Source organism: Phalangium opilio, unplaced genomic scaffold (genome assembly GCF_054372755.1).
Source record: "Phalangium opilio isolate 3A_F unplaced genomic scaffold, DU_Popi_V2 ptg000045l_1, whole genome shotgun sequence".
In the NCBI taxonomy this organism is placed as follows: Eukaryota; Metazoa; Arthropoda; class Arachnida; order Opiliones; family Phalangiidae; genus Phalangium; species Phalangium opilio.
In genome coordinates, this window is record NW_028324168.1 from 425592 (window position 1) to 450421 (window position 24830).

At 36.2% G+C, this 24830-nt stretch overlaps 4 protein-coding genes across 5 annotated transcripts in view; 2 read left to right on the forward strand and 2 right to left on the reverse strand.

Moving 5' to 3' along the window:
- Positions 1-38: 38 nt before the first annotated feature.
- LOC149676526 (chordin-like protein 1) lies at positions 39-6224 on the forward strand. The gene is made up of 9 exons (XM_089837561.1): positions 39-1984; positions 2287-2486; positions 3142-3232; positions 3886-4055; positions 4638-4731; positions 4844-5004; positions 5410-5656; positions 5715-5813; positions 5888-6224. Exons 1-9 carry the CDS (start codon positions 1894-1896, stop codon positions 6022-6024), a joined length of 1290 nt encoding a protein of 429 aa, XP_089693687.1. The 5' UTR covers positions 39-1893; the 3' UTR covers positions 6025-6224.
- LOC149676527 (uncharacterized) lies at positions 6051-11278 on the reverse strand. Of its 2 annotated transcripts, XM_089837539.1 has the most exons (4): positions 11156-11278; positions 9156-11037; positions 7058-7251; positions 6051-6694 (listed from the first exon to the last, which is right to left on the reverse strand). In XM_089837539.1, exons 2-4 carry the CDS (start codon positions 10994-10996, stop codon positions 6525-6527), a joined length of 2205 nt encoding a protein of 734 aa, XP_089693665.1. In that variant the 5' UTR covers positions 10997-11037; positions 11156-11278; the 3' UTR covers positions 6051-6524. The 2 variants fall into 2 exon arrangements, with proteins under 2 accessions (XP_089693665.1, XP_089693664.1); XM_089837538.1 differs by lacking the exon at positions 11156-11278 and having other exon boundaries at positions 9156-11149.
- An 87-nt stretch (positions 11279-11365) lies between these two features.
- On the forward strand, positions 11366-12738 carry LOC149676528 (uncharacterized). Its single transcript, XM_089837581.1, has 4 exons — positions 11366-11505; positions 11575-11663; positions 11725-11928; positions 12434-12738. Exons 1-4 carry the CDS (start codon positions 11400-11402, stop codon positions 12569-12571), a joined length of 537 nt encoding a protein of 178 aa, XP_089693707.1. The 5' UTR covers positions 11366-11399; the 3' UTR covers positions 12572-12738.
- Positions 12634-24830, reverse strand: part of ck (unconventional myosin-VIIa ck) — a 29846-nt gene continuing 17649 nt past the window's right edge. Inside the window, exons 12-24 of the mRNA XM_089837520.1 lie at positions 23651-23749; positions 22490-22716; positions 20948-21065; positions 17713-18015; positions 16901-17302; positions 16535-16779; positions 15726-16461; positions 15146-15668; positions 14845-15070; positions 14596-14779; positions 14456-14539; positions 13792-13911; positions 12634-13718 (exon numbers count right to left, since the gene is read on the reverse strand). Coding sequence (XP_089693646.1) covers positions 13629-13718; positions 13792-13911; positions 14456-14539; positions 14596-14779; positions 14845-15070; positions 15146-15668; positions 15726-16461; positions 16535-16779; positions 16901-17302; positions 17713-18015; positions 20948-21065; positions 22490-22716; positions 23651-23749 — 3357 coding nt within the window. The 3' untranslated portion in view covers positions 12634-13628. The remainder of the gene's footprint in view (positions 13719-13791; positions 13912-14455; positions 14540-14595; positions 14780-14844; positions 15071-15145; positions 15669-15725; positions 16462-16534; positions 16780-16900; positions 17303-17712; positions 18016-20947; positions 21066-22489; positions 22717-23650; positions 23750-24830) is intronic.

Consider the following 24830-nt stretch of genomic DNA (forward strand, 5'->3'; position numbering starts at 1 on the left):
AAAAACCCATAATTTGCAAGTTAAATTAGCGTTTAGCTCTTGTAAAAAGATAATTAAGGAAAAACCACAAGCATAAACGTCCCATTCACTAAAATTATTAAGCCAAATTTTAGGCCTACGCCGATATGGCGCTCTAGTAAGTGGGAAATTTATATATTTGGCGCGCGCGATAATTTGAACGTCAAAAACTGATGACATCATTAAAATTTCCAGAATTTTTAGTTAATTTCTAGATAAATTCAATATAAATGACATAAAACTAAAAGCTGTGAGCGTAATAAAACTTAAAAAGACGTATAATATTAAAAATTCCGAGAATGTGTTAAGAAAACTAGTTTTATAATTCTGATAACTCTATAATTTAGTCTTATAACAATGAAACAATCATAAATATTATAAGAAAACAAAAACAAAAAAACTAAACGCGATTCACTTCAACAATCGCGAAAATAAAAATTAATAATAAAAAGAATGTCGAATACAAGTTGGGTAGGACCACTATAACGACTTCACCGCGGATTATTTTTAGAACCATTTCGAGACGCGAGCTACCTTACGTAAGATATTTTAAATAAAACGGAGCTGATTTTTTTACCCGGGCCCAGGTAGTCTATGAGTAATAGACGTATTTAATCCCTTGTTTATTTTAAGTCTACATGGTTCATGTTCGCGCCAAATAGTCTAAGATTGCCAGCCTGTCCGGACTCGGATCGGAGCCAAAAAAAACTCCTATAGGTATTAGGTAGTGGCGGCGGCGGCGGATGCTTACTAACCAAGGCCAAAAACTCATCTCGAATGTTCTTCAATTGTTTTATAAATTTATACCAACCTACCTCCTGGTTTTCTTCATTTAAAACAAGCTTAAATAACAAAAACTTTAAACCGGACTAAAATAAGTTAAAATTGGCATTATATTACGCGACGAGATTTTCTTCGTTTTCCCCCCTCTTCAGCTGGGGGGGGGGGAGGCAAACGTGCGCTAATTTTAAATACTTATTGATTATTAAAAATTGTATAATTAAATTATACTTAAATTAATTCCAGACTATGAGGACTCATACCTTTTACACAAGGAGACCATATCCTCCAAGTAGACTGGTCTCCTTGTATAAATGGTATGAATCATCCTAGCCTGAAAACTATTTGTTTATTTAATTAATTTATTTATTTGCATTGGTGCATTGAGACTTGTACTGATCGCAATAATATAAATAATGTATAATTATAGGACTACCCATCTTGTTTCATAAAGGGAGAATGAAATTATCAGAAAACAACAATTTTTAACATTTTTAAAGCTTAATTTACAAGAACAATTCAGTTAATTTTATATAAAGTTTCAAAAGTTGAAGTGTTAAAGCTACGGGTTGTGTAGACATTTTAATTCTCCCTTTATCTTCTGAATTAAAGTTAATTATTATTTAACTTACGTACCGGAAATGGCTAATGTAAATTTAATATGTCATTAATTATATCATTTTGAGAAATCTGTTTTACCCTAATCTACTAAATAGTTAAAAAAAAAAGTCATACAGACTTTAAATTTGACCCGTGCCCGTGATTGGCGGAAAGGATATTCTTACAAATGAATAAAAGATCAAAGTATGATCCCCCTTTTTTGCCAGCTTTCCCGCGCTGCAGCTAAGAAACGTGTCCCTCCCCCCATCCCACCCGGGGATCCCTCCTATTGGCGGGAACGAAATGCCGAGAGTGCCGGCATCCATCCCAACAAAAACACTTTCATTTCATCTTCTAACGACATAAGACTGACTTTAGTTTGAAACTCGCGTTTAAACTCCAAAAGGAAAATATCAAAAACTTTATTTAAACCCCAAAGTTACTTCTAAATTAATAAAATAATTTAAAAATTAATAAATTTATTAAAGTTTAATAATGAATTTCGCAGTTTTAATTCGCTCTATATGGATTTTTCTAATCGCGCATTTAACTTTATGTGTCGTGTTTTTAACTCAAACTAATTCAGGTAATAATTAGCCGTTCATTCATTATTTCGTTAATTACCTTTAATTAAAAAAATTGGTTAATTCTTTGGTCAAAATTAATAATTAGTTTTGTATTATACAGTTATTGGTGTTCATTTACACGTCAAACTAACGTGACAATAAACTTTAATTTCTGTCAAATTAAAACAGTAACTTTCTGTAAATTAATTTATACAAAATTCCGAAATATTATCTTCGTTTCACGTGATATTTAAATTCCCCGAAATTTCCAAAGAATACTAAAGGTTTTCAAGTAGACAAATGTATCTTACCTTATTTTCAGCTACAAACGGCGACGCCTCCGAGTCGGGCTTCTCTTCGTTACGTCGAAGAAATCTTTTGGAAATTCAAAGATCATCCGCTAAGAAGGATCAAGATGACATTTGTCTCTTTTCCGGAAAAAGATACTCGATCGGTCAAAAATGGCAACATATTCTAGACCCTTCAACAGCTAATATATGCGTCTCTTGCGCCTGTCACCAGGTAAAAGCTCTAGTTTTGGCGGGAAAACTCTCGTTATATAATATTTTGCGCGTGAAATACTAGGCCTAAAAATAATCAAATAAATTGGCGGGAATTAAGGCGCGCGTGGATGAATTTAGCGGGAAACTTTAGACATATTACGTTCTAATTGCCGCCTAAATTTTAGGTTTAAAAATAAAAAGATGATATTTTTGCCCTAGCATAAAAGTAACTTTTCGTTGCTAATTGAAAAGTAGCGAGTATGTTTTCAAAATTCTTTCAAAGCCCGTTTTTTCGGGGGAGTCTTCTTCTTTCTTCGAGAGCCTAATGAGTATATAAGTTATTTCTACGTTTCAAAGTGTCGTACACACCCTTAACGCGTATTTGAAGGGTTACAACATATATATATAATCGAGAATAAAGATACAAAAAGTCAATCACCTTTTTAAGGTATAACAAAAATTTGATAAAAGTTAGTTCGGATACGTCAAAATAGAAAACCAGTCATTTTCCAATCACTATAGTAAAAAAAGGGGGGGTCCGCGCCTAGCTCTCCAAAAGTAAAATTAATTTCGATTTTAGATACAGTAAGTAGTCGAGGGTGCAAATATAACACCCACGGTATAAGAAATAAACTAGTCTTTCAAAGATAAAAAATTATTAAACCCTTTTCTAGGCTGGAAAAGTTACGTGTGAAAGTAATTACTGTTCCGATTTAAATTGCGAAGATGATGAACCCGACGAATGTTGTCAAATATGCGGAGATGGTAAGCCAAATATTAAAAAAGGACTAAAATTAGGCTTAACAATATTTCCCGCCAAAAAATCGCCGTCAATAGAAATTAGCGCGAGATTTGATAGGAGTCTCGAGTTGTAGTCGCGCGAGAATTTCTTTCTCTTTTTTTTTTCGCCAAAGTCGTTAGCGCGCGCTTTATATTACGGCAGCGTAAATTTGGCGCCAAAATCCGATTAGATCAACACTTAATGCCACCTAATTTGGCGTTCCCGCCATTTAACTCGCATCCGGGGTTACGCTAATAAACCGTTTGGCCGATTTATATTTTCCGCCTCATTTGAAACAACTTTAAAGCTCGCCTCGATCTGACAAAAGCTAGATCGAGATTATATATTTGATATTATTGTTATTATCCTAGATTTATTATTTTTTTTTTCTTTCCCTTACTTACCTAGACGTTGTTGAAAACACGACACGAGTTTGCCTCGTGATTCGTTATGCCCAGCCTTTAAATAATAAAATTAAAAATGAGTCATACAATATAAAGACTCGATCGATTGAAACGACGAGCCGGTTCGAGTTTCGCCTTTAGTAGAAGTAAAAATTTGGCACGCGCGCGTTTGACTTCTCAACGTTAAGTTTGAAAAGACTAAAACGGTTAAACCTAATCAATTCCTTCCCTAGATGACGTCACGTCTTCGGATCAACCATCATCTTGGTCGAATTCGAATGATGACAAAGAAATTCCGTGTTTTCACGACGGTAGAAAAATTTGGGATGGACAAATATTCTCCTCCAATTCAACCGGAATCCAGAAAACACGCTCGGATCAGTGCGTTCAATGCGTTTGTCAGGTAACTAAACCTTCAACAGTGACAACGTCGAAAGCGTTAGTTTCACTTTAATACTAGTTTGGGGCGCGAACTAAAAAGCGTTCCGAGTTAGACTTTTGGACCTTTTTTTTTCTTCTTTAGCAAATAAAGCAATTACTGGTAGTTGAGGAGCAATATTAATGTAAATTGGGGTTGGTAGGTGAGCGGGGCGCGTCGGACATTGAGTCGCCGGCTAGCCAGAGAAAAAGCGCTTGTCGAGGAGCGACCTAGACCCACTAATAAAGATCACTACGTAGTTTTTGAGGCCGACCGACGCCACAGATCGCAATCTTATACCCAATGATCTAGCCATGCCAAGATAGAACACGCGGCTACAATTATCAATAATCTACCGAGTTTCCGTGGGACACAGACTCGGGAAGAGAATCCTCTTGATTTTTGAAAGATTATTTCGGATCAATCTGGCGACGGTTAAAATTTAGAAAATTTGTTAAGGCGCCTTCTCTCTCAAAACACAGCGAGTTTTCAGTCCATGTCCCGCGTTTCTAGTCTATCTTGGACACGACTAATTAGTGCTAATTACTTTTCCACTTTCTTTTTCAGAGTGGTATGGTTTTATGTCGCCTGAAAATCTGTCTAAACAGCGATTGCCCGTCGCCAGTCTACGTAGCGGACGATTGCTGTCCCACGTGCCCAGGTAATCGCTGTCTAAGTACCAAGATGGTTATCCCTACCCCTAATTACTCTGGCCCGCTTTATGGCGCCCGTCTATCAAAGGTCATTAATCTTTCTTTTTTTGAACGCGACAGGACAAGGCGATATTCTTTATCCGTCCGACCCCAACCTACAAGAGGTCGATGAAAGAACTAAGGGTTGTCTTTCGGGAGGTCATCAATACAGCGACGGGGAACAGTGGCATCCTGTCATAGGACCTTTCGGACAAATGGACTGCGTGCTTTGCCAATGTCAAGTAAAGATCGTTTCCACTAGCCAACTAAATAGTCTGCCACTAGGAGCTTTCTCGTGACGTCACATCACGCCGTCCTATCTCTTACCTCGGTTTTGGCGACCATATTGGACGTCGTCAGCCCAGAGCATACAATTTAGACTACCAATATAAAGAGCTTTCAGATGTGATAGTAGTACGTCACACCCTCCCAAGTCTTAACGCTGTTCTGGTAGCCGTATTGGGTGGTCTCAGCTTCATTCCTGCTTTAAACCCACCAATATGGCAGCGTAAATTATGTCACGAGACTCAGCTCCTCCTGCAACTGAAAGCTCTCTATTGACGTCACGTCCCTGTAGCTCCTCCCCTTTCAGTACCACACTATACACTGACTCATCGTAACTAAACCTGTCCCCGATTTCATTACAGAAAGGCAAGATCGATTGCAACCGTTTAAGTTGCCCCGAGGCCCCTCCATGCGCCCGTCCTAGACAAATCCCCGGACAATGTTGCCCAGTTTGTCCCGGTGACGTCACGGACGATAAAAAGGGCAACAATTGTTTTCCCCAATCAACTGACACGATTGTCTACAAAGATTTCACTGAAGAATTGTACCAATTCGCTTTTAAAACTACGGACGGTCAAATGAAATTGGTCACCTTAACGCTAAAAGAAGGTACAAATCTTTAAGACTAGTTTTGAAATCTTTGGTTCAAATTTACGTTATTTCTTAGATCGTACGCTAAAATTCTCGGAACAAAGTCTATCATCGAAAGAATTCACTAATAAAATTCAATCCGGAAAATTTGAAGTCGTTGGAACCACGAAATCACGTGAGTTAACACCCCCTCCCCCCTACCCTTAAGCCTAATTTTTCGATCTATTAATAATTAGGCCCGATTTTTAGGCTTAGCGCAACGGTTTGAAAGGAAAGCTAAACGTTTATCAGAAAGATGCGCGAATCGGTGCGAAAAACGCATTGAACGTTTGGAAAATGCGCTGAAATTAAAGCAAATTGACCAAAAATGCGCGAAAAACCTTTGAAATTAAAAAAACAAAAACAAAAGGTATTTGTATTTTAAGAAAAAAACAATTTAATTAAGATCTTTTTATATAAATTGTGTAGAATAAGCTTTCTATATTGTTGTATATTACAAAAAATCTACGGAAGTCCGCGAGGCGCTAACAAACAAATTAATTATTTAATTAACGATCTTTTTTAATTAGAAAAAAGTGATTAATTATTTTCTAACGGTACCTGGTTGATTAATAGGTTGTTAATTTGACGTTTTTCAATGTCAATATAGACAATCATAAATAATATAACGATAGTTTTTATACCAAATTAACTTGGGTGAAAAAAAGAATGAGAAAAAAAAAACTTGAATTTTCAATTTTAACAACAAATAAAAAATGTTATCCGAAGTTCGACTTTCCAGTCTCTCATTATAACCATAAGTTCATTACTCAGAAGTTTAGGCCTACCATAAAACTCGAATTGAAAAGTTTAGGGAATCGCGGAAGAGTAGTCTTTAGTTAGAAACTTAGAACTGACCTTCAATGTAAACAGTCTCGGTAGGACTAGATTCGGGATGGACATTGGGTAGAATGAAATTTCCTTGATCATCGGACCCTCTAAAAACTCGAGCTTTGACCTTTGGCGTCTTGGGTTTCGGTGGTTTAATTCCACGAAGATGAGTTCGCTCATTATGAACTTCGATAAAAGAATTTGCAAGAGCGGCATTTAATATAGTGTTAGCATAAGTTTATAAGATATGTTCCATAAGTATGACACTTCCTATACTTCGTAATGCTAGAGACAGTTCGAGAACGACAAGCGAGAATTGACTACACTAGCTCGGTTTTGCAGTCCATCTATACCTATTTAGTCTGTACTAAGCCTTTGACAGCGCCTCACCAGGCGTCGCTTTACCTCGAATCTATGACCTACCTCAGTAACTTCATGACAAGCTCCAGTTTGTAACCAGTGACAAACTTATGGTGAACATATCTTATGAACTTATGGTGTTAGCGATGGAAACTTCGCGTTCAGATATATAATAAAGTTAAGGCCTACTTTTCAATTTGTAAGGAGTGACGAATCCTTTTTGACAGTGTTCGCAAAAATGTCGGAAGTTTTTGGTGTGAATAATACAATGGGATCTCAAAGAAGTTCGATCTTTGAAGGTTTTACCGCAAAATCGACACGAAAATGGTCGTTCTCCAGTATGACCGCGTTTATGAACTAATAACGTCAAACTGGTACTAAACCTGAATGAGGTTAAAGTTCAGTTATTTAACTAGGGAGTCTATGGTTTCTTGGAATTAAATCTATAAGGAGAGAAGGGTGGAGTGTGAACCCCTCTACTTATAAGGTTGTCTCTGTACCCCCCCCCCCGCACCTACGGCACCGAATTCCTCCCAGCATCCTCAGCGTTTAGGTAGGGTCGTACAGTACAAAATCGTAAAAATATAGCTAGTTCTCACACAAATACAATGGCGCGACGAGGGGCTGTTCAGACCGTGGGTCAAACGACGATCTTCCTAATAGAGCTTAACATAGGGGGTGGGTAGAAAAGGAGAGGGGGTCGGTCAGCCCCTTAAACAATATGGGCGTGCGCGAGATATGCTGGGAGAGTTAGGGGCCGGGGCCAACGCTTCGAGGGTGTACTTAGACGGCAATGTATCAATCCGGGCCCGTTGTATCTTTTAGTCGTAAAAAAAGGGGGGTAGGCAAACCTGAGTATCGGGACGTACAAAGGGGTTGATATATTGCATCAGAGAGAATTTAGAAGGGGAGTAGAAAGGGTGGTTTGGAATGTGGCGCAACGTCGTCTGCTAAACGTTATCTAGGCAGGTCGACTTCCGGTATGATGCGTTTGTAACAGAGATTTTAGAACATGTGACCGGAAACTCGCCTACCCCAAAAAGCTCAACGCGACATCTTGTTTGGGCGTCATCACGTTTAATAGAGTCAAAGGGGGGGGGGCCTTCAACTCCTCTTCTAAATTCTCTCTGATTGCATTTGCCATTCGTCTCTGCGCACTCTCTTGTTATACAAAAAGATTACAGGGATGCCATATTGGGCTGGAAAGCCGCCAATTGGGCTTCTTCTAAAAAATATTGGCTGGAAATAAACGGGTTGGCTGTTGGCTGGAAATTGGGCTTGTCGGGGTTTTTCTTTGGCTTTCTGTACTTAAAATACCGCCAATAGGCGAAGATCATTAAAATGCCCAAAAAATGACAAATGGTGCTGTCAAACCATTTGTGTAGCTTATAATTCGTCAATTTATGGTTAAATAAAGTGGTTTCATTTTGTTTTGGGTTTTAAAAATGGTGTCAGTATGTAATATGCATTGAAATTTCTAAAAGAAAAACAAATTCCAAATTTTCACGATAAATTTTTGGCTTGTTTTTGGGCTGGATAGTTTAGATCTTAGGCAGTTTTTGGGCTTCTTCTCGAAACACCGATTGGCGGTTTTTTGGGCTTGTTTCCAATTTGATTTTGGCGGGTTGAAGGTTTTCAATCTGGCATCCCTGAAAGATTACAGCGAAGGCGCCAAAAAGCGAGATGGTTAAATCGAAATGGTCTATACTGAGGGATACCTAGTTGCAGGGTTCATACGAAATTTCCAAAGCCAATTTCCCTGATATTTCCAGGTTTTCCAGAGTACTTCTTATAAATTTCCAGGCGCATTTTTCACATTGGATGAGTGTTATAATTTCAAATAGGGTAACCAGACTATACCTACAACCATATGTTTACCATTCTTTGTTAGGTTATAATAGGCAGGACCAAAATACAGAATTCCATACACAGAAGAAATATATTTCTCTCCACTGAGACAACTAACATCGATTTTTTTCGTGCACAAAATTAGATTATGGGTCCCATTGAAGTGTATTTGTTTCACTTTATTTAATTTCCCTGATTTTTTGGAAAAAAAATTAAATTTTCCCTGTTTTTCCGAAGAAATTTTCATTTTCCCTGATATTTCCCTGATTTTTTTCCTCTACACCAATTTCCCTGATATTTCCAGGTTTTCCCTGTTTTCCATGTTCGTATTCAACTAAGTTGAATCGAAATGGTCTATACTGAGAGCCTACACCAACCAGAGCTCGAGTAATTAGTCTAAAAGCCGTTCCACTTTATAGAAATAAAGAATTATACTTACATGGCTAAGCAAAACGGGCATTGATGATCCTTTGTCTTGGGTTTATTATCCAACGTTTTATGACTACGTTTATGAAACCTCAAGGAGGCTTCGGTCAAAAAGTCCTTATGGCAGATGTTGCACTTGATAAACTCGACATTATCGACGCGCATTTGATGTTCCAAATGTTCCTTATGCATGACCCTCAAATGAATTTTAAGGCCGCGCAATGTGTCCAGTGACGTCGTACACGCTGGACAAGGTATCTCGGCATCGTGCATACAACGATAGCACTGATAATTGTGAAATATCCAATCATTAGCCACCGTAAAAGAGGCGTGACATCGGTCGCACTCCAAAGGCGGTTCACGCACGTGACTGTTCACGTGGTTTTCAATCCCAAGACGCGTCATTAAGCACTTGAAGAGACAAGACTCGCAGTTAAACTCTATCAACTCGATGTCGTACTTTTTCCTGCTTGTTTCCGGTTTTTCCAAATCTTTTGGTAAGGCTTCAAATGGGCTCAATTCCTCGTCGCTTTGGTTAGGCTGAGTGGCTGATTTGTTTACCTTTTTATTTACGGTAACGGATTTAGATTTAGTCGAGGCGGATTTCACTTTGGATGTTGACGGTTCGCTATCAACCAATGGTTTATTTTTGTGCCATTTCATATGCAACGTATAAGCGCCACGTCCTCTGATAGTTTTACCGCAAATTTGGCAATTTATTTGAAAGTTATCCTTCATTTTATGGGTCTTAATGTGTTTGGCGACGAGTTCGTCGTCGTTGCAAATTTCTCCGCATTTTACGCAACAATTTACGTCTCTGAGTTTGACGAAATAATTATCGGGATGATCCGCTTTCAAATGTAAAACGTAATCCAATCTTTTAAAGTAGATGTTTTGGCAAATTTCGCAAGTGTAGGAGACTCCTTTCCAAGTGCGATCGCATTGGCAATTTTTATTTCCATTTTCGTGGGATCTCAAAGATAATTCCGTGTAAAAGGCCAACGTGCAGTTAAAACATTCCACGTGATTGGTCTCGTCCGCTTCGTGGCGCCAAATATGCAGTGTTGCCGGTTCTTTTAGACGAAATTTGCGATCGCAGTACGCGCATTGATAGGGTAAAGTGTCGCCAGTGTGAATTAAAAGATGGCCTTCGTAAATGTTGCGTTTTAAAAATCCTTTTCCGCAATATTCGCAGTTGAAGTACTTAACTCCAGTATGGTTTGTTTCGTGTTTTTTCAAATCCTGTCGAAAATCAAACTGTTTATCGCAATCCTTGCACTTGAAAAGCTTCCCATTTATATGAAACTTGAATAAATGGTCGCGAAAAATGGAAAAATTCGCAAATTCATCTTTGCACAAAACGCATTTGATTGGCGCTAGGTTCTTGTCCGTTGGTTGGTTTATCACCGTTTCAATGGTTTCAACCACGTCATCCGGAGGCTCTAATTGATCCTCGTCATCCTCCATAACTTCTTCATCATTCAATTCATTAATATTATCTGTTTGGACAATGTTTTCATCTATTTCTTGGACGACCTCTTCGTAAACAATTTCCTCTTGGTTTTCATTTTGACAAGAAATTTTATCTTCTTCATAAACATCTTCCGGATGATTTTCAGTTTCGCGCAATTCATTTTCTACTATTTCCCCATTTGACGTGATGTAAATGATATTGCCTTCAGTTTCTGCAGTATCATCTGGCAAAGTATGAATTTCGTACGTTTGCAAAGAATCACCGGGTACTTCGATTTCGTAAGAATTTGTTATTAAATCTCCGATGTTATTGTGGTTCTCGGTGTCAAAAATAATATTGCGCTCGTTGCCTCGCGGTTCGGAATACACGTGGTCACCCATTTTCACCTAAGCCTTGGTTGTATGGACATTAAAGCTGAAAACTGTATTTAAATTCTATTTTGTAGGCCTTATAACGAGTACATGTTCGTCAATAATCATTACACTTATAGTTTATAACATTATTAATTATTTCAAGCTTAAAAATCATGTCATAAATACCTTGAAACAACGAAACGGAAAAAATTCACAACCGCGGCAAGAAAAGAAGCTAAATTGCATAGCAGACGATGCAGAGAAACTAAACCAATCGCGTGGCAGATTTGAACCCCGGAACGCCACCTATGTCGTTCGAAAAATGACAAGTGTCAGTTATCAAGCCTTGGTGAAGTAGGAAAAATCTACGGTATTAAATTATTGTATAATCTAATGTAATTAAATTAAATTAAATACTTAAAAAATAATTATGAACCACGAGCGTAATTGCGTGGATTGCCATTCTAAATCCGCAAATTTATCCGTACACCAAAGTCTAGACGAATTAGACTTTGAAAGGGGGATATGGTCTGCAGGTATTATGCCCCCTTATTTATAAAATAATTTAAATACAATTACGTCCTTAATTTGGATTAATTTTCTAGCATTAAATGGCGAATCCGATCGAGTAGAAGCATTTCTATCTAAAGGAATTAATCCAGATGTAAAGGATTTTTCTGGTTACACAGCTTTGGTAAGAATGATTAGTCAAACATTTTCAACGGTTTAGACTATTAAAATTCCAATTTTATCAGCATTACGCGTCTAGAAACGGTCACCTTCGATGCTGCGAATTGCTAATTAGCAGCGGCGCTAGCGTAAATCTTCCAACACCTGGTGGAAGTACTTGCTTGCATAGAGCATCACACCAAGGGCATTATCACATTGTAGACCTCTTATTGAAATCTAACGGAGACCCTGAACTATGTGATAGTGATGGGAAAAACGCTCTGCATAAGGTGAATATGGTATTTAAATCAAAATTTTAATTGATTATTAAATAGGCACGTGTTTAATTTTAAGTAAGCAGACGAAAGACAAATGGTAGCCATTTTGAAAATAGGCCAATTTTAGACATATTTAGGCATACCAAATTAAAACCACTTACTAGGCAGTGTTTAATTTTAAGTAAGCAGACGACAGACAAATGGTAGCCATTTTGAAAATAGGCCAATTTATTATTTTAGACATATTTAGGCTTACCAAATTAAAACCACTTACTAGGCACTGTTTAATTTTAAGTAAGCAGACGACAGACAAATGGTAGCCATTTTGAAAATAAGCCAATTTTAGACATATTTAGGCCTACCAAATTAAACCACTTACTAGGCAGTAGGCACTGTTTAATTTTAAGTAAGCAGACGACAGACAAATGGTAGCCATTTTGAAAATAGGCCAATTTATTATTTTAGACATATTTAGGCTTACCAAATTAAAACCACTTACTTTTAATTAATGATTTAGGCTGTTGAAAGTCGTCGAAAAGATGTTATAAAACTTCTGGTCAATCATTGCCCTAATTTGAAATCCAAAGTTGATAAACGCAATCGTAAACCTTCCGATCTGACCAAAGATCATTCTTTGATAGAACTTTTAATTTGAAAAAGTTATCAATATCATCACTTCTTGTCTGTGAAAATTTGAAAAAACAAACAAACAAAAGGTGTTAGGCACATATTTTAATTTTAAGTTATTAATAATAATTATTATAATTATTGTTATTTTTTATTTATTTGTGGTGATTAAAAAATAAAAGATTGTTTCTTAAACGTTCTTATTTTTTTATTTAAGAGATTTGACAGGAGAAATTAATTAATAAACAACCCCCATTGTTTCGGTAAACAAGACAAAAAAACAAAAATAACAAGTTGTTGTATATTTTACACGAAAAAAAAAAAAAAGAAATTAAACAAACACGTAAACAAACAAATAAAGGTGTAAATTATAATAATTATGTAAATAATATAATTGTCCTAAAAAATAGTACACAACCCTTAACTATCACCTTGCAAAACAGTCAGGGGGATGTAAATTTTAATTAATAGTTATAACTAAGGGCTCGGAATGTTAATTAATTATTTATTTATTATAATTAGAAAATATTATTTTCTTTTTAATATATTTTCCCCAAAAGTTTATTAATTATTATAGTAAAATAATTTTATTTTAAAAAAACTATTTCTTTTTTGAAGTTTAGATATAATTTAAAAGTAAAACCAGCACCGTTTTTTTTTTAATTTAATTTAATTTAATTTAAGTAACTATTCTTTTAAGTTAATTATAATTACTTAATTTTAACTTGGAAGATCTAATGATGGTGGAATATAAAATTATTTAATTTTGTTTTAAAAAATTAATTTTGGAATGAACAAATTAATTAATTAATTAATTAATTTATTTTAAAAAGTTTTGGATCCAAATTTGAAATTTTTAGACCCAAAATTTTAATTTGAATTTTACCGATAAATATTATTTTAAAAATAAATAAATACTTACGGTATCAAACGTTATAATTAATTTAAATTTAGTTCTTTAAGACCTCGATTAACCTGGGGGAAAATTTGACCTAAATTTTATTTTAATTTGGACGGAAAAGATTTTTTATATAATTTTTTTTTTTTCATAATTAAATATTTATAATTCACTGGTCACTGGTCATTTACGATTTAACTCTAAGAGTTCGTTGCTTATTCATGTTACTAAGCATCAAACTAATATACGACGTTAATAAATCATCCATCTTGTAGCCCTGAAATATTTAAACAAATTAAATTAAATTAAATTTAATTAAAGTTTAAGATCTCGCGCGAAAAAAATCTTACCAAAGGTGTTTCGCATAAAAGTTTACTTCCTCGAACCAAATTTCCTATCGTCATATGAAAATAAGTACTTCCGCTACTCCAATTTGAGATACGCGTAAATGGATGTGTTACTAATAGATCCTGAAAAGAAAAAAACATTAAAATAATTAAGAATTAAGTTCAATTGGCCTTATTCCTGATCAACGCCACCGAGGCGTAGCGGCGACTTTTGGAACTATAATAATACGGTAGCCAATTACAGGTGGCGGTGGAGTCGATGGACTCTGATGGAGATCTGTTATTTTCTATGTTTTGTTGATCTTTCTGAATGATGTGAATAGCCAAGGCTTAACAAGCGATATGGTTTCAAAAGTATTAAAAGTTGATTTTACCTTTCTTATTCTGTCTAATATTATGAAATAAGACTTTCGGAGTAAGTTTTCATTCGATTTTGGTCTATTTGGAGATTATTAGGTTAATAATAATTAGTTAAAACATAGTTTTTTGAAGTTGAAGCGGTAATAATCAAAACATGGAAAATAACAGATCTCCATCAGAGTACATCGACTCCAGCGCCACCTGTAATTGGCTACCGTATTATTATAGTTCCAAAAGTCGCCGCTACGCCTCGGTGGCGTTGATCAGGAATAAGGCCAATTCAATTCAATATAGTTAAAGGACTTACTTTATTCACCGGATTGATTAGACTAACACCGTGTTTGTTGATGGCAATCAAAACTTGCTCAGGGAAATTTGGATCAGAAGTTTGCTACAAAAGTAAATCGTAATTAATTTAAAAGTAATTACAATTAAAGTTAAACTTACTTTAACTTCGAAGAAAGCCGATCCGAACGTGGGCCATTTATAAATAATTTTAAGGAAGTTAATTTTGGCGTCTTCTTGTATCATACCGGCGTCTTGATTATAAGCGGCCACAATAGCTCGTTTCCAATCATTAGAACTCTGAGTTTTTATTTGGTCACCCGGTACTAGTTCTCTCAACATATTTCTAAGCAACGATTAAATTTAATTAAGTACTTAGGATTAAATCAAAATATTATCAATCAAACTTACGGAATGCTTTGAAGTTCGACTTTACTCTCTCCGAAGCGGACTCTATAAATAAGTGCGGCTAATCTAGCGCCTTCTTCCTTGCTACACTTATGGTAACCTCGAAGATATTTCGGTAGTTCTTGATGGTAATGAAAGATAATGTCCGCGTAACGATCCTTACCAGGAACGGTATTCGTCCATAGTTTCTTCATGAAGAACACTTGGTAGGTGAACTGTGGTATGGAACCTGCACCAACAACAACAACAGTCTTATCGAACTGACGGATGGACGAAGATTAACGATTATATTACGAGTACTTACCATCTCTGGTTGGTCTCGCCTTCCTTATCCAATCAGTCAAATGTCTGACGAAATCAAAGAAGAAATCGCCTTCAGGCACGCTGATGACTTTATCGGCGATCTTAACAAAGAGACTAAAGCCTTCGGCTGATCTGAGGTTCAACCTTTGAGCGATGTTCAAGCAGAAGTCTTTGGCCCTTGTACTGGAATCTACTTCGAAGGCCTCGTCCGTGTCGTCTGGGAAATAGACTTTGTGGAAAATTTGAGTCGTCTTGTGTTGAATGGCTTCTACTTCCACAAGATGCGGAGGGTACTTGCGTTGTCCCGTCCTTAATGTCTTTTGGAGTCTTTGCAAACTGTCCAGGGCGATAGGGTGACGTCGCGTTCTCAGGAACATCGTCAGTTCTTTGAGCAACATTTGACTGGGAACGAAGAGACCGGTGGCTAACCACATCAATTCCCAGCCACGTTCTTCGCTCAGACGGTTTTTGTTATCAGTCAGTTGTTTCATTATTTGACAGTAGATCTCGTCTCGGAGGATTTCCTAATCATGTTAATTAATCATTTAGATATCCTAGTTTAAGAAAACTCGAGCACTCACGTGTTTCAGCGGTCCTTCGAAGATCTGGTCAGTCAATTCATTCCCCGTCCGTGTCCTCCTGGATGGTAAGTCTCCCATGTACTTGAGAATGGCGTGAAAGGCGGCGCAACCTTCTTGGCTCAATTCTTCCTTATTCAGTAACTTCTTCAGCAACGGTTGTTTGATCGGTTCCCGCCCGTGTCTCCACAACTGTTCACCATCCCTTCTCCTAGCCGAGGACAACGTCAGCGTTCTTTGAATCGTCCTCTTGGGCGGTGGTCTGAAATGATCCATGGCATATTCCTCCAAAGTATGAGGTTTATCGGCTGTTTCCACTCCGTTGGGAGTTCCGTAGGGTAACAAGGCGCGACTATTTTCGGCTCCTTCCGTAGTGAAGAGTAGCAAGACACTATCGGGCGGACGCGTGGTCGATGGCAGGACGTAAACGCATTCCGACGGGAAGTCGCCTTTCTCGTTAGTTCTTTCGCAACGACCTCGACTCCAGCTGTTAGCGGCGACCGATTCTCCGGAATGTCCGTCTTCCAGGAAGATGATGTCCCCTTGGTTGAAGGTCAAGAAGGACGGACTATCGCCCTTATAATCTTGCAAACCGATAACGAATTTGGACCTTTTCTTCAGTCCGTCCAAGAAAAATTGGACGATTTCTCGGATATCTTCCGAGTTTGGTGACTGGAAGGTGAATTCATCTCCACGGACCATTCCGATTGAGAAACTTTGAAGGAATGGTCTGTTGCTCCTGAAATTCATCGTCGTAAGTGGTACTCTAGAAACTATTGTGAAAGCAAAGACGGCGTCATTTTTGCACTTACTTTTGACTAGACACGGATGTCACTTCGGGAAAGGATAATTCCAAAAGTACTTGTTCTTGATCATCTACGACGTAAATTCCCGTCCAATTAATGGCGATGATGACGTCATTTTTGGGTAAATGCGGACCCGAAGATCTGAGCGCCTCGTAAAATCGCGAGAATAATAGAGGCCATTTAAACTTGGCGTATTCCACGATGTCCTCTTTAACCCTCAAAGGGTTGACACGATCGCGATAATAATAACTCTGAAAACAATTACCGGAGCAATTTCAAAAACTAATAACTTTGTCCAACTATAAGAGTCGAATTCTCAAAACACCGATTAAAGTTAACAATCCCTGTATAAAATAAAGGTACTTTTCTTACCTTTTTATAAGCGTTGATGACCAAATTTAACCACCGATCGATACTCTTTTCGCTGGTTTGAAGGCAAGTATCGGGAATGTAATTGGGCAATAGCGACAGCAAGTGTTCGGGGTTCAATTCGATGCCGTGTTCGATGTAATACTGTTGAGCGGCGATCATGGCCAAGTCTTCCTCCTTATCGCAACGATATTCCCCGAATTTGACACCGCGGACAACTTGTTGGAAAATCAAGTTGGTAGCTACGGGGTCCTCGGTCGGATCGTGCCACGGCGCGAAGATTTCTTTTCTAAAGAACAATCTCCACGGGGCATTCCTTTCTTGGGCCCCTTGCTCTTTGGCATATTGTTCGCATTGCGATATCGCGTCCATTACGTGTTCACCCCCGCTTCCCAATGAGGACACCTTTGAAAGATAAATGCACACGCTCTTCAGGCCATGGCAGGGAAGTGATTTGAACTAAGTTTCTCGTGAAACTTTGAGCGATTGCTTGACGGCATATCTACTTCCTAATGGGACTATTACAGTTAAACTATACGAAAATTTGGACTAAGTCAAAAATATATAGGATATTATAGGACCTTTCACGAAATTATAGGACAATATAGGACAGGTTCAAAAATATAGGCGAATTAACTCAGAACAAAATTACACAGGGGTGAAAAACTTCATTCGAAACAAGGGACGTTATTTGAACTAAGTTTCTTATGAAACTTGGAGCGATTACTCTATGAAACCTCTACTTTCTAATAACACTTTCAAACTAAATATAAATACTATAGAACGAACGTTACTCTATGAAACAAAAAGCTTACCTTATCAAAAAGCGCGATGTACAGCGAAAATCCGAAACGATCCTTCAGTCCGATTTTATCAGCCAATTGCGCGCACAACTCGTGGGCAGTAGTGGCCGAATCGGCCAACAACGTCTTGGTATTTCCATCCATAAACATGATGGGTAACATGAGTGGTTTCTTATACTTGGTTGCCTGCAACTCGAGCCACGAGGGCGGTTGCCCACGCGTTCCATTCATGAATGTCCGTCTTAAACGATCCTCGCAATACGGAGCGTAACCAGGGGGTCCGTCGCGAATGAAGTTCAACAAGTATTTCACAAACTGAAACACATTCAGTCAAGATAAAAAACAAAAAATTAATAAAAATAAATAGATTAAAAAAGTTAACATTTCCGACGTCGGATAATTTTTGACTTGTTTGAGAACTGATTACCTATGAAATATACGGGAGACAAGTAAGGTCATCACCTACTTTTAAACTCGCTATTTGTTTAACTCTCCACCCTTAACGCTTAAATATATATTTTGAAAAGCGTCATAAACCATTAAGTTTATGAAGATCGCTCGCTCAATTATTAAAGGTAACCAAGTTTAAAGAATTTTAAAGGGATACTGACAGACAGTCTGGCTTGGGAAAAACCAATGTTTTTCAAACTGTCCGTGGGACCAGTGACCCCTCCCCCTAGCGTTCAGTTTTTCTATAGATTTGCAATTAATAAACTGGTCCCAGGGACCAGTAACCCCAACTTATTTAACCTAAAAACTGTTCCAACCAATTAATAAACTGTTTTTGAACCAGAAAAAATGTGCTACTTCCCAGAGTGTTGACAGACTCAGCTGTAATGGGTCTACCTTTAATAATAAACCGCCTTGTCCCGAGGGACTAATCACCCTACTAATTATCCATACAACGATCAATTTCCGATTTACGAATACTCCGTTAAAGGTATAAGTACTCCCTCCCTTTGGTACGGTAATATTTTAAAATAATCGTTGTGTCACTACCACTTTAAACTCGTAATTCACCCAACAACCTATATATACGTATCCCGTAAACTTTCACAATAGAGCCTTTAATAAAAGAAATAATAAAAAATAAATAAATATATGGCGCTAAGCCTAAATATAGTTCGAAAGTTTAAGGGGGAATATATTTCTAATACCTCGCTTTACAATTTAAAAAATAAAAATAAAAATAAAATTTTTAATATCTGTCAATAAAATTTCTATAGCGTGTTAATTAAATTATTAATTACGTGAAACGTACTGTAAAATTCGGAAATATACCAAACACCAGGAAACAAATTATTAACGTATATTTTTCCTTGAGGGTAAATATATTATAAATTCCCCCAGGACAAAAATTCCTCTAACTGGTTTTAAACCTCATATTACTCTATAGTACGGGCTCCGTTAAAAAACATTTAACACTACAGTATAATATTATAATTTGACGTATTTACGCCCCCCCATTTTCCCCCTCCCCCATCCCCGAAATTTGAATAAACTAAATCGCGTTAAGTTGTCTTAAACTAGGACAACTTTTCGTTTCACGTATTGTTTTTAAATTTCGCAAGATACCGGATGGTGAGTGAAGGGAAAACGCTTATTTCCTATTGGTTAACGACGTTTTAAATAACGAAAAGTAGTTTAAAGCTCACGTGCCAAAACATTGAATTTGGTTTTAGTTGGACCTGTCAGAGTTTTGGTAATTAAAGGCTAAAGGAAACTGGCTTGCGGGTGTATGATTGAGCCATAATTGTCCTCTATAGTAAACAGGACCAATTACAAAAGCTAACGTGAACCAGAGCTCGAGTAATTAAGTAATAAATATCATAAGTTTATAAGATTTGTTCCTTCCATAAGTATGACACTACCTATACTTCGAAATGCTATAGAGATTTACAACTCGAGCTAAATTGCATGGCTACACTCGGTTAATTTTGCAGGACTTCCATCTTCCTATTTAGTCTAAGTACTAAGCCTTTAACAGCGCCTCACCAGGCGTCGCTTAACCTCGAATCTATAGAGTAATGTCAGTTCTACGTATGCAAACGTCATACCCTTCTAACTCTTAGCTCAGTGTCATCCCCCTACCAGGCGCGTACAGTATTCCCTCTTACAAAAGCGCGCCTAGAGGGAGTCTACTCCCCTCTCTACCGACACTACTCTATGAACTACGTTGTCACTTCATGACAAGCTCCAGTTTGTAACCAGTGACAAATTTATGGTGAACGTATCTTATAAACTTATGGTAAGATTTATACAAAATTCACGCGTGGTCACTTTCGCATAATGATAGCTTAAATTGATATCTATATAATCAATCTATTATAGTAGCACGTGGACTTTAAATCTTTAATCCAATAGGTTTTCTTTCTTATGAAACTAAAAAATGCGTGACACTTTTTCATATGGACTTTGCAACGTAAATACTTGATCTATAACTTTTATAATTAAATAATAGTAGAAACTGGTTTAATCTAATAGAGATTAGAGGCTTTCTAAGGGTGCAACAGGTTAATTTATTTGATAGAAATCAAATCGTATCAGTTTCGTAGAATGCGGTAGTTCAAAAATCAAGTTTCGTATAAATAACTAGCTACTTTTTATCACCGAATTTTTTAACTTTTAACCGATAACGAGAAATAAAGAAATTAACCTTTTTTTAAATTATTTGAACCCCCCGATAATATTCCTAAACAAATTTAAATATTATAATAAATATAAATAAAATAATTATATAATTATAATATTTAAACAAAGTGAATAAATTAAATTGTTTTAATTTAATAAACATTAATTAATTTAGGTTAAAATTAAAAACCCTTTAAGTTTTAAAAAATATAAAACCAAAATCTAATTTTAGAGCTCTTCAAAATCTAGTACAAGTTTTCAGGAATTTCGAACACTATTGATTTTCAAGTATACGTAAATAGAACCTCTCATAAGATTTGAAATATATTTATAAATAACTATAATATAACAGCGTATAGCATTTGAGTGCCTTGTAAAATACATAAACTGAATTTAGTCAATAATAAATTATGATATAGAAAAAATATTTAAGCGCCTTGTAAGGAAGGATAACAATTTAAATTGACCACACATTTAATATTTTACTATTTTCTAAGGCACTCAGAGACTATGGTATTAATAACATTCAACCTTAAAAGGGGTAGAGTTTAACGCCTTTCTAATGAGGAAAATGAACCCCTTTCAAGACTGCGGTAAAAATAAAGAACGGGCTTACCTTTTCTGAAGGTGCAAAACATCCGACGCAAAGCGACAATAAAATCCAACCACGAGCGTGTGAACTTTTGCTGGGATTATTGCTCAATTGCTTGCAAATTTGACAGTAAATTTCGTCCCTGCAATTCATTACAAAAAAAAACATATACAGGGTGTTTCTGATAAGTCTGACTTAAATTAAGGGGGATGTTCTTTGGTTACACGATTTTAAGTCGAAAATGTAACTTCTATCTCCATTTTCTTTACCCCAAGGGACACTGTTTAGAGTTATGATTAGATTTGAGTGTTTTAAGGATGACTCCTAAATTAAATTAGAAATCATTGTCTTAATCAGTTTCTTAAATTTAAGGGGTCATCCGTAAAATACTCCTTATTAATCTTGACTCGAAAACAGTGTCCCTTAGGGCAAACAAAATGTCATAATAGAAGTTACTACATTTTCGACTCAAAATCGTGTACCCAAAGATTTATGGCAGACTTATCATAAACAACCTGTAGACCAAAACTTTCTCTTGGCATTTTCAAGATAAACTTTAAATAAACCGCCCACATAATGGCATAGCACTAAAAGTTGAGTCCTATGATGATATAGTTAGTATTTACCCCCATCATGGATGGCACAGCTTATAAGAAGCGAGACCGAGTCGTTCTAAAGCATCTTTTTTGGGCGTTATTATTTATTACACCCTCTACTTTGATGTTCGTGCCTTCGAGTAAAAAAATCCCGACGCATTTAAGTTAATTTTTTAAAGCTCGGGATCAAACAACTCTTAAATTCAACAACACCCCGAATAGGATTTTAGTCTTAGCTTCAATTTAATGTCCCCATCATGCGCATGCCTTTGACAGCGTTAACTATACTGGAAACCCGTGGAAACCTTTCCTTCCCTCATTTAAGTTAATTCATATTTAACTATAATTAGTTAACATTAACGCGAGTGTCATTTCGCAAATAAGTAATTAAATAAAGTAAATAATTTAAATAAAACGGGGGGAAATATAAGCTAACTATACTACAAACTTCACTCCGCGAGTTTCCCTTATTAAAGATAATTAACATTTAACTATAATTTCTTAACCTAAACACTAATTAAGCTAAATATACTAAAAACTTTACTCCGCGATTTCCATTAATAAAGATAATTAAAATTTAACTATAATTAACACTAACACTAGTGTCGTTTCGCAAATAAATATATTTAATCAAAAATTAGGAAACATAGGCCTATAAGCGAGGACTAATCCTGCGTCGTGAAATAATTAATAAATAGTTAAAAATTCAATTTACCTATAAATTTTCTAATATCAATGAGACCTTTGCTAAGATAAACGCTAAAACAATAATATTTCGGAATAAAAACTAACCGGACAAAGTTGGTACACTTTCTAGAGCCAATGAACGATTTAGGACTTTACTAATAACTTTAGTTAATTCTTAATTAAAACTAACCACAATCATTTAAAGGCACGTGCATTTTTGAGGAATAGAGAAATAAGAGAGAAAGGCGAGTTTAAAAGAGTTATACGGGAGAGTATCTTTTACCTGAGTTCGTCTCGTAGAATTCCATGTCCGATTATGAAGTGTAGTTTTTCGAGATTGGAAGTGGGTCGAGACTCCAACCAACTGCTGTAGCTGTCAGCCGCCAACTCCTCCTCTTGCAGTTGCCGTCGAACGTCCTCGGTGATCTTGTTCTTTTTCTTCAAAGTTAGCGACACTAACTTATTGCGGATGCTGCGAGATTTCGTCGCTGCCTTTGGGTACATTGATTCCTAAAACACGCAATTAATTCAAGAAACAATTAGACCAAACTTTATAGCTAAAGACTTTGAATTGGACTAATTTTTATAGTTCCGATGTTGAATAGAATCGAATTTTTATAGCACTAATTTCAAATTAGACCTAATTTCTTGGCTCAAACTTTAAAATACGCCGAATTAGAGCAAATTTCTTAGCTCAAACTTTAAAATACGCCTAATTGGAGAAAATTTCTTATCGCAAATGCCAAAAAATACAATTATTAAGACCTAATTTATTAGCTCAAACTTCAAAATATGCCTAATTAGACCTAATTTCAAACTTCAAAAAACGACTAATTGGACCAAATTCCTTAGCTCAAACTTCAAAATACACCTAATTAGACCAAATTCCTCAGCGCAAACTTCAAAATACCCCTAATTAGATCAGATTATTTACCTCCGATTTCGAAATAGACCTTATTCTACCGTACCGAATTGGAAATAGACCTAAGTAGACCTAATTCTTCCGTACCGACTTGAAAATAGACCTAAGTAGACCTAATTCTTCCGTACCGACTTGAAAATAGACCTAAGTAGACCTAATTCTACCGTACCGACTTGAAATAGACCTAATTTTGAATGGAGTCCTTTGATTTCAAGTTATTTCTAAACCAGCGATAGGTGCCTATACCCCAGCAATTAACGGAACTAGTTTTTCGTTAATTACGTCTAATTTTTATCGGCGTATTTAAATGGATCTAGATTAAAAATTAAACTGGTTTGGTGCAAAATTTAATTTACCAAGGAAAAAAATAAAAATTTGCATAAAATCCAAAATCTACAGGTACACTATTATGTCCTAATTAACCCGTTTATGTAAAAGGGAGGGGTGTTAAAACAGGGTGACAATTGAATCCCTACCCCCCCCCAATCCATGAGAAAAGTAATTAAACGGTCAAGTACTTACAATGTCCATCCCCATCAGCTGAGCTTCCTGGAATTCTTTACTTTTTACGAAGTTGCGACCCAAAGTTGCCGAAACTTTGGTCATCACGGATGTGGTGTCCTGTTTTATTTACAAAATAAACGAAAACAAACAATTCGCTTAAAAAAACCTAGCTTAAGAAAGGCTAACGCGGATTAATACAGGTATGTTAAACCAAAAATAAAATAAAAAAATTGTGTGTTTATGAAATCAAGCGCGATTTGAGGGTTGAGAAACACATTTTGTAGCTCAGACAATAATTAATCAAAGTCAAATGAAGATAGAGGTTAAAATAAATTAATAACTGAAGGTGGTGTTGTTATGTCGTCACACCTTCCCCCCCTTTTGATAAAATCTAGAACACGAAATAAGTAGTGGTATTGTTATGTCTAATATTACGATAAGATTTTGAACTATCCCTTTAAAAAATAAAAAGTGAAAACAAAATACGAAATACGTAAGACTATCGCTTTAAAAAGTAGGAACAAATTATTGAATAATATACTATACCATCCCTTTAAAAAGTAGGAACAAAATATTGAGTAATATACTACAGTATCCCTTTAAAAATTATGAACAACACACTACAGTATCCCTTTAAAGAGTAGGAACAAAATATTGCATAACACACTACAGTATCCCTTTAAAAAGTAGGAACAAAATATCGAATAACATACTATACTATTCCTTTAAAAAGTATAAACAAAACATCGAATAAGATTCAATACTACCCCTTTAAAAAGTAGGAACAAAATATTGAATAATAGTCTATACTATCCCTTTAAATAGTAGGAACAGAATATTGAGTAATATTCTATACTATCCCTTTAAAAAGTAGGAACTAAATATCGAATAACATACTATACTATCCCTTTAAAAAGTAGGAACAAAATATCGAATAACATACTATACTATCCCTTTAAGAAGTAGGAAGAAAATATTGAATAACATACTACCATAAGTTTATAAGATATGTTCCACAAGTGTGTCACTCGTTAATGAGAGCTTGTCATGAAGTGACGTATGTGAAACGTCATAGATTCTCGTAAAGCGACGCCTAGTGAGGCGCTGTCAAAGGCTTAGTACAGACTAAAGATTAGGATGGACTGCAAAACCGAGTGTAGTCAATTCTCACGTCGTTCTTGAACTAGCTCTCATTAAG

Coding starts and splice junctions, on each gene's coding strand:
- LOC149676526 (XM_089837561.1), top strand. CDS start 1,894: ATGAATTTCGCAGTTTTAATTCGCTCTATATGGATTTTTCTAATCGCG. Junction 1,985..2,286: donor TTTAACTCAAACTAATTCAG/GTAATAATTAGC, acceptor CCTTATTTTCAG/CTACAAACGGCGACGCCTCC. Junction 5,814..5,887: donor CGTTGGAACCACGAAATCAC/GTGAGTTAACAC, acceptor CCCGATTTTTAG/GCTTAGCGCAACGGTTTGAA.
- LOC149676527 (XM_089837539.1), bottom strand. CDS start 10,996: ATGGGTGACCACGTGTATTCCGAACCGCGAGGCAACGAGCGCAATATT. Junction 7,252..9,155: donor TGCCCGTTTTGCTTAGCCAT/GTAAGTATAATT, acceptor AACCTCATTCAG/GTTTAGTACCAGTTTGACGT. Junction 6,695..7,057: donor CACTCCTTACAAATTGAAAA/GTAGGCCTTAAC, acceptor CTTTTATCGAAG/TTCATAATGAGCGAACTCAT.
- LOC149676528 (XM_089837581.1), top strand. CDS start 11,400: ATGAACCACGAGCGTAATTGCGTGGATTGCCATTCTAAATCCGCAAAT. Junction 11,506..11,574: donor AAGGGGGATATGGTCTGCAG/GTATTATGCCCC, acceptor TTAATTTTCTAG/CATTAAATGGCGAATCCGAT. Junction 11,664..11,724: donor TTTCTGGTTACACAGCTTTG/GTAAGAATGATT, acceptor CAATTTTATCAG/CATTACGCGTCTAGAAACGG.